Below are 12,892 nucleotides of genomic sequence, written 5' to 3'. Positions count from 1 at the left end.
TCCTGGCATCACTTGTGACAGTGACTTTTCCATTATCTACCATGTCCCAGGATTGAATCCTTACAGATTGGCCTCTGGGTGATCTAGAGAGTACTGTCCTCTGCTGCCTGCTCCCAACTCTTGGAACAATATTCTTAAACCTGGGGCAGAACAATATCTCTAAGTCCAGAACACAATAATGTATTGGGAACTATTTTTCTCCTTTCTCCACATTTCCACCTTTGCTCTTGGAAAAGGGAATGCCCACCAAACCAATATCCCCATCCTTTGCAGGTATGTGCTAGGAAAAGAACTTTTCATCTTTCATCTACTTCCTTCCTTACTCTTCCCAGGAAGGAAGAGTAGTTTATCTGATTGGGTAGATCACTGAAAGCATGATTTAAATGGATCATGCTTCTTGACTAAGCAAAGTTAGCATCATCAGTCACTGTTCTTCCATGACACATCTCATCTTAATTCTCTTTCTCTACGCTAGTTCATTCTCTACTGAAATTAACTTACACACACACACACACACACACACACACACACACACACACAGCCACCTCTGCCTGAATATGAAAAACCATGTGGTAGGCAGAATAATAGCCCCACCACAATGACTGCATCCTAATTTTAGAACTTGTGAATATATTATGTTACATGGCAAAAGGGACTTTGTGTTAATTTGTTATGGCAGCCCAAGGAAACTAATACAGATTTTGGTATCTGGAAGTGGGGTTCTGCTGTTATGAATGCCTAAAAATACGCAAGCGGCCTTGAAATTGGGAAATGGGCAGAGTCGAAGAATTTTGAAGAGCATGATAGAAACGGCCTAGATTACCTTGAACAGGCTGCTAGTAGAAATATGCATATTAATGGCTCTACTAGAGAGGACTCAGAAGAAAGTGAGGAGCAAACCTAAACTGTCATGAACAGATTGCTGTTACAAATGTGGACATTAAAGGTGCTGCCGGTGAGGGCTCAGGTAGAAATAAGGAGCCTGTTATTGGAAACGAAAGGAAAGTGGATCTTTGTTATATAGTGGCAAGAACACACCTTGATTTTAGCCCAGTGAAACTCACTTTGGACTTCTGACTTCCAGAACTGGAAGATAATACTTTGTGTTGTTTTAAGCCATGAAGTTTATGATTAACTTGCTACAACAGTAATGGGAAATAAATACAGAGCCCCTACGGTTGGCCTAGAATTCAGACAGTAAATAGTCTTTTCCAAGTTACCAAGCTATTCCCTTCCTGTATCATGCAGGACAAGGTAATAGTAATGTGTTAAGTGTATAGGGTTCAACAGCGAGCAGACATGGGTTCAAATACTGCCTTTACCACTGCATTTATTTATGAATTCAACAAAATTTATTGAGCATCATTGTGTGCTAGGCATCCTGCTTGACACTGGGAATACAATGGTGAGCAAAAAACATTTTTACTAGCTGTATGAATGTAAGAAAGCCACTTAATTCTTATGAGCTTTAATTTCTTTATCTGAAACATGGGAATAATAATGTACTTCTCTCAAAGTTAAGTATGCAACACATGTAAAGCGCTTATCACAGTTCTCAATAAATGGTAGCTATTGTCTTCCTTTCTCTTGTTCTAAGAGACTATTTCTACAATCCAGGAGGCAACAGTATGGGATTTAAAGACGTATAAAACTTGACCCAGGCCAGGTGCGGTGGCTCACGCCTGTAATCCCAGCACTTCGGGAGGCCAAGGCGGGCGGATCACGAGGTCAGGAGATGGAGACCATCCTGGCTAACATGGTGAAACTCCGTCTCTACTAAAAATACAAAAAATTAGCCAGGCGTGGTGGCGGGCACCTATAGTCCCAGCTACTCGGGAGGCTGAGGCAGGAGAATAGCATGAACCAAGGAGGTGGAGGTTGCAGGGAGCCGAGAGCGCACCACTGCACTCTACCAGTCTGGGCGGCAGAGCGAGACTCCATTTCAAAAAAAAAAAAAAACTTGACCCAGCAAAGACCCACTTACTGGAACATACACTTAAAAAAAAAATGTCCTCAGGGCTCTATTTCATGGTTCATCGTCCAACACAGAGCCAAACTCACAGACTCAAAGGTATCCACCCTAGGGCGGTTTATATACCTACTGATGCTCTTATCCCCACAAATCTGGACTCTCTGAAAGCAGCTCGATGTGCATCTAATGTAAATCATTCATACTGGCTGAGGCTTCCAGTCTTACCACAGACCTTTACGGTATTCATCTGACTCCAGGTGATTATGGGAAAAGAGATCCAACAGGTGTGTTCTTGGGTAAGACAGTATTTATGACGCACAGTCAAAAAAGACAAGAGAGAAGACTTGTCACCTCACTCTTCAGCTTCACACACGATACCAACTACAGCAACAGCTCTGGACACAAGATTGGGACAATGTTGGTAGAAAGCCCAAGCTGGTGAACCTTCTTGGAATATCACCAACAAACTTGCTTGTTTAGACTTTCTGTACAGGGAAGACTTTACTTATTTTTAAAGTTCGTTTGGTTGGTTTTTTACAGGTAATGGCATCTATAATCTCAAGACCGAGGGTACATTGTTTGGGATCCAGCAGACAAGGAATACAACGCTAGTTACAATAAACTTCTCTGTGTTCTTAGGTCCACATTTGGTTCTTAAAAGTTATCTTTTCATACCCTAATTTTCTGACTTCTACAAAGCTCTCAATTTCCTGTTTCAAAAGTAGCACAAGCATCCTTCTTCCCCCTTATTTCCTTTAGTATTACCATCTTCAGGACTGACTTTTCCCGTCCTTTGCCTAGCCCATGCCCTTGGAGATAGACCATTTCAGACAGGGCTGTTGCTGAGGAAGCTCTTGGTCTCACTGAGATAAACGTGGAATGCCATCTATTTCTGCTCTCCCTCTTTTTCTGATTGTGAGTAATGGAGACTCCAAGTGCTGAGGCAGAGAAAGATTCCTCTCCAGTCCACACACTCATTGCCAGGCTTCCTGGCAGTGACTAATCTTATGGCCCTTTCTTGGGGGGGCCCCTAGTCTCTAGTCAGTGCTTGAACTGAATATGTTTCTCCAGATTAGGCAATGACCTTTTCAACTGCAAACTGACTGCCTCTGAAGATAAAATTTTCATGTTCCTTTGAAATCTGGGCAGAATTTATTTTAAAACATTGCCATGAAAGACCCTTGCTGTCACTAGGGCAGACTTTCATTTTTAGTTTACTTGTATCAGTGAGGCTGAGTACAGGGCTTGCCGGAGCTGTAAAACTTAAAGGAATTACAAACTATCTTCCTCCTCTGCCCTCAACCCAGGTTATAAGCAGGCCTTTCTTGTTGAAGCACCTGTCAGGAGGAGTTCCAAGCCTACCAATTCTAAACAATCTCAGCAATTTTTCCCACAGAGTGAAGTGCAGACTCTCCACCCTCCGTATCCTCTTTCCCGCAAAGCTCTCAGTCACACAGGTGGCCCATCACCTTTGAGCTGAGGCAGGTGGCAAAGTTGGTGAGCCCCCACTTCCTTGGTCCTTTGTGACACTGACATCTCCCCAGCAGAAACTTGAATCTCCCTTTTGACAAGGGGCTTAAAACTTCAGCTACAAAGAATGGTATATAAAGAAAGCTAGAAGGGAGGGTAATTCAGAAACTTTCCTGTTTTATGCAACCCTCTTAAACAAAAGAAGGGATAAAGTGTTTTATTTTTCTAAGATATATTCAAAAGTTGTTTCTCCTGACAAGGTTTTCAGGGGCCAGACTGTATTGCTTCAATGTAGCTGGCATATTAAAGGAATCAATGATAACTGAAGAAACTATAGTAAGTCTCTACTCCCTTACCCTGCATTAGCCTGCTTCTCTCCATCATGGGGCTTGAAGGAAACTGCAGCCTAAGAGAACAGTGTTGCTCTATTCTCCTCGCTATACTCTCTAAAATGTTATATCCAGGAGCGTACATCTGAGTGCATATGAGACTGGATAGGTTTCAGGAGACACGTGATCTCTGTTTGGGGCTACTGTTACGGAAGAAACTCTTTTATTATGTATTATGGTCTTAATCATGACTGTATCCTGCCCAGGCCACCAATCCTAGAATAATTACCATGGGGCAAATGAGAGGTCCAAGGAAATACAGAGCATCTATGGAAAGAACTATCTTAGAATCTTTTCATAAACAAAAATGTTTAATTTCAGAAAATCAGGAAATCTCCATTCTAGTCTTTTATTTACATGACCATTAAAAGTGGAAGGTACAGAGTATTTTTCCAAGAAGAAGATGAAGAAAGTCATGAATGGATGGAGCCAGCAAAGACTTAAGTAAGCTTCATGGCTTCTCCTAGGTAGAGGATGCTAATTTCCCTTCCCACACCCTTGCTTCCTCCCTTCAGGTCAATCCAAAACAAACAAATTCTTTATCATAAGCTGCAAAGAGAATTCCAGCAAACACAATGAGTTTCACACCCCCAGAAAGTAAAAGTGCATCTTATGAGGACTTACTTTCCTCAGGTAGAGAAAGCTAAGCCAAGCTGGCACTCCTGGGCTGTTAGATGGCAGGTGAGAGCAAAGGCTACTCACAGGCGGGAGCTGCCCCACTCACACAGATCCCTGATCTCATTTGTTTTTTCCTAATAAGGATATGCACACACCTCCCAGGACTGTCATTGCTATGACAACGGCAGAAGTTGAGGTTGAACAGGTTAGTGGAACAGCATGCTTTCTAAATTCTCCAACAAGGCCTGAGGCTGCACTCACTCATGAAATGGAAAAATTCATGTTGACAGTGCTCCTAAATAGATTCCGAAAAACTTAAGGATCATGCTTTCTTTCTGGGAAAGGATCAGAGATGGAGTCTCCATGGAGTCTTTCTATGGGGAGTTGGTTTTGTCAGAGAGGTAAGAATCCTTGAGACAATTAAGATTATAAATCCCCATATAAAACTAGGGCACATAAACTGTGTCCATTTTCCACAGAGTAAAGAGATGTGGCAAATCAGGGCAAAACTAATCCCCTAAGGAAACAAAGAGACAGGCACTTTAAAAAAACCTTCTCTATAGCAGATTCTTCCCACAGAGAATACTCAGAACAACCTGGGTCTAAATTTTGAAGCTGAAGGATAGACTCATACCTTGAAAAATCATTTAAAAATAGCTATTGTTTACTAAACCCTTATTGTTCTTCAGATTCTGCAATGTGTGTGCATTATCTTATCTAATTTTTGCAAGAACCCTATAAGGTACACACCACTATTCTCCCCATTTTATAGAGAAAGAAACTGAGAATCAGGAAATTTAAGTAATGTTCCCAGGAACATACAATTACTGAGTGGCAGAGGTAGAATTCAGAAAGCGTCACTGACTCCCAAGCTTGAGCTCTTAACAATTATCTCTTGGGCATGGGAAAAGGCCCCCTTCTTCTCACAAGAACCATAAACAGATGGCTTCCGTGCATGGATTCTCAGCCTGTAATGATATAAGACAACCTCAGGAATATTGACCTTAGACCAGTTCTTAAACTTTAGAGTAGATTGGCATCACATGGAAGGCTTTTTAAAACAGACTGCTGGGTCCTATTCCTGAGAATGCCTTTCTTTCTTTTTTCTTTTTTTCTTTTTCTTTTCTTTTCTCTCTCTTTTTTTTTTTTTTTTTTTTTTTTTGAGACAGAGTCTCACTCTGTCACCCAGGCTGGAGTGCAGTGGTGCAATCTCAGCTCACTGCAACCTCCACCTCCAGGTTTCAAGCAATTCTCCTGCCTCAGCCTCCCGAGTAGCTGGGATTACAAGCACCTGCCACCACGCCCAGCTGATTTTTGTAATTTTAGTAGAGACGGGGTTTCGCCATGTTGGCCAGGCTGATCTTGAACTCCTGACCTCAAGTGATCTGCCCACCTTGGCCTCCCAAAGTGCTGGGATTACAGGCATGAGCCACCACACCCAGCCTCCATCCTGAGAATTTCTGATTCATTAGACTAGGACAGAGCCTAAGAATCTGCATTACTAACAAGTTTCTGGGTATTGTTGGTATTGCTGCTCCTTTGAGAACCATTGTCTAAACCAAGGTTCTCCAACTAAGCCTCATTGCCTTAGTGGCTTCCCCTACCTAACTAATCTTCCACTGTTTAGTCTCAGATCCCCTGGGGTCTTGAGAAACTATAATGTTATCTTCTGCAGTGCTGTGTGTTTTGAAATTTTCTGAACTTTTCTGAAAATAGTGAGCATCTCCCACTCTAAAACTAATGTACTGTTGCCTTAGGTAAGGCCTGAGAACCCCTGAAATGTAGAAAGAGGAGCTGGAAGAACCAATGACAGATAACAAAGTAGCCTGGCCCACTGAAGCCAGACCAGTTCCCTCGCAGGCAGGGGCAGTCCTTTTATAACCTCTGGGATTGCCTCTAGGAACTGATCACAAGAGGGCATTCATTAAAACCACTTCAGGGCATTCGTATTCCTGAAGTTAAAAAGAGCTGTAACATGAGCGACTGGCCCTTTAATGTCCCTCCCCACCCCCAAACACATTCCTCTATCTGAAGAAGAGGCTACAACCGTATTCCCTGCATTGCCGATTTAGCTAATTTTCTCTCTCTGCTCAGTCTCAAGGGAAGCTGAAAGGAAATAAGAAAGCCTGTGGTCCAGGTCTGCTCACACAGAGGGGAGGCTAGAGAAAGGGGCCAGTAATCAGGATTAACCAATTTAATGCCTGACTTGTTTATCCCGCAGAAAACATCACTTGGTGATGCCCTTGTTGATCCCTTCAGAGTGTGGCATCTTTATCTTAGGCTTTTGCAGACTGTGAAAATAAATGAACAGTTTCTCAACAAAGCAAAAGAATTCATCAGTGAGGCCAGGCACAGGGGCTCACGCCTGTAATCCCAGCACTTTGGGAGGCCAAGGTGAGTGGATCACGAGGTCAGGAGATTGAGACCATCCTGGCTAACATGGTGAAACCCATCTCTACTAAAAAATTAAGTGTTGGTAGAGACACAAAATATGTCTGGTAGAAACACAAAAAATTAGCCAGGTTTGGTGGCACACGCCTGTAGTCCCAGCTACTCAGGAGGCTGAGGCAGGAGAATCCCTTGAACCCAGGAGGCAGTGGTTGCTGTGAGCCGATACCGTGCCACTGCACTCCAGCCTGGGGGACAGAGTAAGACTCTGTCTCAAAAAAAAAAAAAAAAATAGACATTTATTAACTATATGTCAAGCACTATGCTCAGTTGTTTTTTCTCCTTTAGTTCTCATGGTAACTCAATAAAACAGGTGTTATTATTATTGCTACACCCAATTTACAGAAAGGGTAATTAAGAAAATATGAATTCAGGCAGTTTGTCTATGCTCACTCAGCAAGTAATTCAACTCAAATCTGACTCGAAATCATAATCTTAATCTTTATGCCATATTCCCTCCAAGCAGTGCAGAACATATATTGAGTCTTAAAAGCCTAAAAGTACCAGAAAGACGGGGAGAAAGTAGAGAATCCCTTTAACTTTACATCATTGATGCAGAGGTATGTATTGAAAAGTATGATTAGGTTGCCACGGAGTAGCTGGAAGATGTAAGCCCTATCCAGCATAGTCCATGAAGACTGTGACTCATGTGTCAGCAGCCAGGCACAGTTCTGGATAAAATGGGTTATACAAGAGGGGCTGGGACAGTAAAAAAGGGAACAATGGAGATCCCCTCCTCTATCTCTGTAAAAAAGATAGGTTCTTAACATTTTTTGAATCTGAAAGAGGAACCCGGCCAGATGTATGAAATATCAATACATGGTTCCTGTTCCACATTTGCCTAGGAATACACACCAACCAGCATCACCACTGGGAGGGAGAATGTATTCAAAGTTAGTTTTTGGCTCACCAGGTCGACCTACAATACCTCCATAAAAGCAAGAAAAACTGAAACAAAGGCAGGGTAGAAAGTCATGATTTCATGTGGCTTCTTTGGGAAATTCTCACCTTCCCAGATGCCTCCATATCTTGCAACACTTGGCAATCTAAAACCACTTCCTCCTCCATCACGTCTTCACTCCGTCATTGGCATTGAGGGTATAGATTTGTCAATGAACTATTTTATGTTCTTCCCCTTGCAATCTGGCAATATTAGCTCTCTAATGAATTGCTTCAACTTGTATATTTTTTGGACAAATGTGACTTTTAGTTGAATTGTGCAACATCCATAAATAGCAAATCCTGGCTGATTAGAATCAATGAACGCCCTTAGAGTTGCCAGCAAAAAATGGGCCCTTAGCTGCATGTTACTTAATAATTTGAAAGACATCTGATTATTTTTGGGAAAAAACCTTTTACACACACATTCTATGTCATCTGTTATGTATGTAGATATATATTTGAACTTGAATGGATTCTTGCAAGCCAGCCGTCTTATGAATATAAGTGCCAGATATACTTGGATTTGAAACTAAACACATTTGGGTTTGAATCCTACCCTCTGCCACTTACAAGCTATGTGAACGTGGGTACATTGCTTAATCTCTCTGTCTCTCCAGTTTCTCATACGTAGAATAGATATAATAAATCCCTTGCAAGCTTGGCTTAAAGAATAAATGAGAACACACATAGAATGTACTTGGCACAGTGTCGAGGCGTATTATGGCTTAATAATTAGTAACTACTATTATCATCATGATGTTCTATTAATAGAGGATTAGAGTAGACATATTTTGTGTCTCTACCAACACTTAATCTTCCCTTTCTGAAAACTGCCACAGCTATGGGCCTCCAAAGCCATATTTCTATTACATGACCCTGCTTTAGTGATAGGGCAAGAATAAGGATACCAAGGAAATGTGAGTTTAAGCAATTTTCCTATACTCACCCAGTCATTAGGTTTTTTACACAACTTGGCAGGTTCTCTTTGCTGAAAGTGTGGATTAGGAAATGGTCCCTATTATCCCTCTAAACTAAGAAATTGTGAGGCGATCATGTTTGGCAACATGCATGCCAAGGCACTAAAAGTCATCTGCAGAATGTTGTTGATGTGCAGAGAGAAGCAGATTAACTTTGACTTGAACTCAAAACAATGCTTTGGTTCTGATAACTTTCCACTTCCATGAGAAACCATCTTTCTTCCTTCCTTCCTTCCTTCCTTCCTTCCTTCCTTCCTTCCTTCCTTCCTTCCTTCCTTCCTTCTTTCCTTCCTTCCTTTTCTTTCTTTCCTACTTTTTCTCTTTCTTTCCTTACTACTTTGGGTGGGTTTCCATAGTCTTCAACCAAAAGATCTTTGTTAACAGTGTCATCTCTGTGCATAAGGCCACCAGATCTTCTTGGCATGTCTTGGATGGCCTAAGCATTTGAAAGGTACCTGATTTAAACAAACAAATCCCAAAAACTTCATACACACACACACACACACACACACGCACACTTGTCTTATGTTATCCTTTTTCAACTCCTGAAGAGCATTAGGTATAAAATCAAAATAATCATATATGTAAGGAAATCATGTATGTACGGAAAAAAGGGAAGAACAAAAAGATAAAAGAAAAAGAGCCATCAACATTCTTGATCTTACAAAAACAGGTCATCTGATCACTTTCTAGAACCCAAGAAAGAATGGAGAGACCCCCAGCTCTTTACCTGGTGTTGCACTGGATACTGTTGGCCACTGCTGATCAGGCCCTCCTGGACCAGCCCGTAGAATGCCAGCCTCCTCTAGGTGCACAGAGCTGAATAAATACACAGACCCAGATAACGGTTAGATCATAAATGCTTTCCCAGCTCTTCTTCCACTCTCAGAAATTGCTTACATCTATGAAGACAGGGCTGCAGCTAACACATTCTGCTCATGCTTGAACTGAAGCAATTACTGCTGAGGAGTCACCCTGCATAAACTGCAGAAGCACTGCTGACTTACTTACTGCTTGCTATACTATTCCAGGAATACACATGTTCTATCTTTATGGCAATTTTGTTTCTTATTAACGCCATGTGGTGCTCACTAAATCTAACAGGAAGCCCACCAGAGGACTAAGCCATTTTAACATCTCGATGCTGAAGCAGATGAGGAGGGCTTGTTCTCAAAAGCTCCAAGACTCTCTTGTAGGTTCTCTTGTTCAAGGGTTCTCTATTCTAAAGAAGAAAACACACTAAAATTATTTTCCGATAATTGGAGTATTGTTCCAATTTGGCTATCCAATTAATTCTTAACCTTATTTTCTATTTTACTCTTTCTATATCTTTTAGGCATAGATGACCCACCCTGTATTTCCTGAGACTAGAGAAACCTGATCACCACCACTCACAGATCTCAGTTCAGAAGAGATTAATTCAGCATAAAACATTGCTGGGAGTGAGATACAAACTGGGAGACCTTTAGAGGCAAGCAGAGATAGAACATAAACTGTTCAAGAGAAAAGAGAACATGGTGCAGTATTCATTTATGTATGTCTAATGCTAACACATATTAATCTCTCAAATATTTGTTGGATGGATGAATGAATGAATGAATGAATGAATGATGGAAGGAAGGAAGGAAGAAAGGAAGGAAGAAATAAGTGGGATCCTAAGAGAAAATGTCCAAGAAAACCCTCATCAAAATTAGAGGACCCTTTAATTTAATTTAATTTAATTTAATTTTGAGACAAAGCCTCACTCTGTCACTCAGGCTGGAGTACAGTGGTGCCATCTCAGCTCACTGCAACCTTGGCCTCCCAGGTTCAAGCAATTCTCCTGCCTCAGCCTCCCAAGTAGCTGGGACTACAGGCACCCGCCACCATGCCTGGTTCATTTTTGTATTTTTAGTAGAGACAGGGTTTCACCATATTGACCAGTGATCATTTGTTTCTTGGTCCTTCCCATTTGGTTTCCAAAGACATTTGCAAATAATGAATCTTTTATTTGGCCCCATGGCATGGATACTAGATCACCTCCAGAAATAATAGTAGTTAATCAATTACTGTCAGAGAGACAAAGTAGAGAAAGCAAAATTATATTTAATCTGAGTCTTAGACTAATGCTGTTACTCTAGGTTAATTTAAAGTAAGCTAGATTTGGTCTCCAGATATCCAATAAAGGCCCTTTACATGGCTCATCCTCTGAAGAACCCATGTCATTGATGACAATAAGATAGCAACAGATGGGAAAGATGAGGAGACTCTAATAGGCATGAACATGAACAACAACAGCAATCAGTTATTGAAGGTAATAGGATGTAATAGTCAATGTGAGATTAAAAAAAAACAAGGTAGACAACATGTATGTAAATACATTGCACAATGTCCCCAAGTCTCAAAGCATGAGTATTAATTACTGTTTTTAAAGGAGGAAAAGAAAGCATAGGTAGAGAGTGATGAAGGAGGTTGAGATTACTTCCCTGTAGAAATTTTGATGGGAGAAAATATACAGCGGCCTGTTTCTGTGATTTTACAGAGGACTCTATATTCCAGCACTTGATAAGCATTTGGCACTGACCATTTGCAATCTTTCAAGGAATAGACACAGGGACAAAAAAATTGCATTTTCCTGGCAAAGTACCTGAAGCTTTTCAGTTTTGACAGCTGCTTCTGGTCTATGAAGACGCAGATTATCTGAGCCACACCAAGTTAAGGTTACTTCTGAGTGAACGAGGAGGAAAATACATACCTGTGCATGCCTGCTCTCAGGGAGGCAGAGTAACGCCAGTCAGGGTTGGGCTGTCGTGGCTGCAAAATCACAAAGAGAGTTTTCTGTTAAAATGACAAGACAATGTTCTCCCAGGGATGCTGTTAATTGATTAGCTACTCCTTAAATATTTCCAGGGATCTAAAAAAATTATTGAATGAGCTATTTCATGTGTAACTCTATGATAATATCTATATACATAGCACTTTAGAAGAAAATTAGTTCATCAGGGTCCTCACACAGATTAGATACCCTGGAAGACCAGATTTAATAATCTTGTAAAGGCCAGCTTTGGCTTTGCCTTGTCCAATACACGTCTGTGTTCTTAAAACACTACGGGAAGAACAGTCTGTTTTGAGAAAGGAAAAGCTTTCCTTGCTTTTGCCCTCAAGTGCCCCATTCCCAATTCAGTATTACAGCTATAACAGGGCACATGGCTACACAAGTTCTGCTGGCCTGGCTGGACTGCAGAGGACTGCAATCTGCTGCTGGCTTTGCAGACTGCAGCATATTTGACCCAGGGCGGATGTGCCCAGTCATAACCCCAGCAACTGATAACAGCCTCTTTGCTGATTAAAGAGGGATAGTAGGGAGAGGAAAACAAACTACTGCAGAGTTTGACCTTGCTTTGCTACCTAATCCTTTTCATAAACTTGTACTTGTTCCTGCTCCTTCATGAGTGCTTTCCCTCCTCACTGAATCACTGTTCACTAAGCTCTGATTGTTTAACAGGGAGTAGCTGAAATCCAAGAAAAACCTGCTATATTTTGCAACAGTTGTGTATTGGAAAGATCTGTTGCCCTCCCTCTATAAACTGTCAGTCTGAAGGGGGAGAACAAAGAGGAAAATATGGGCACCCAAAGACTTAAAGACTGTTGGGGGAGTTACGCGCTGGTTAGAAGCTACTCAGAAATCACTGGGACATCATCAGTCACCATCACTGTCTTATATCAGTAAGCAAAAATGTCACTGTGAAAAACTTGTGACACTCCTCTAGATGTGTTTTCATGGGTGGAGATTCAGGTGGCCCTGTCACTGAATATTGAGGTATAGTTGAATGAAAAAGTGGGGGATAAAAGTTGTATTTTGTATTTTCCTCTACATTATACTTACCATATTTGGTAGAAACAAAGCCATAGTAATATCAATAGACCATTCCAACCTGCCAATAATTCTTATTCCTATCATTCATATAGTTCCTTCAAGGGATGCAAAGTATTTAATAAATATATTTCTTCATAACACCCAGGAGAGAAATGATCACCATCTCAATTTTCAGACAGATTTGTGAATAGCTACATGACATTCGGTATTCAGAGAATTA

The 12,892-nt window shown here is 41.2% G+C and overlaps 1 protein-coding gene across 22 annotated transcripts in view; it reads right to left on the bottom strand.

Annotated features, from left to right (window-relative positions):
- Nucleotides 1-12,892, bottom strand: part of LOC104681778 (protocadherin alpha-C2) — a 230,324-nt gene that overhangs the window by 20,254 nt on the left and 197,178 nt on the right. For all 22 annotated transcript variants that reach the window (XM_010388184.2, XM_010388193.2, XM_010388186.2 and 19 more), the window contains 2 exons: nucleotides 11,551-11,609; nucleotides 9,547-9,635 (listed from right to left, as the gene is read on the bottom strand). In XM_010388184.2, the coding sequence (XP_010386486.1) occupies nucleotides 9,547-9,635; nucleotides 11,551-11,609 (148 nt within the window). The remainder of the gene's footprint in view (nucleotides 1-9,546; nucleotides 9,636-11,550; nucleotides 11,610-12,892) is intronic.

The sequence above is a fragment of the Rhinopithecus roxellana genome, chromosome 3 (assembly GCF_007565055.1).
Source record: "Rhinopithecus roxellana isolate Shanxi Qingling chromosome 3, ASM756505v1, whole genome shotgun sequence".
Classification (NCBI taxonomy): Eukaryota; Metazoa; Chordata; class Mammalia; order Primates; family Cercopithecidae; genus Rhinopithecus; species Rhinopithecus roxellana.
The sequence above is the reverse complement of the archived record's forward strand: the minus strand, read 5'-3'. Positions and strand labels throughout refer to the sequence as shown.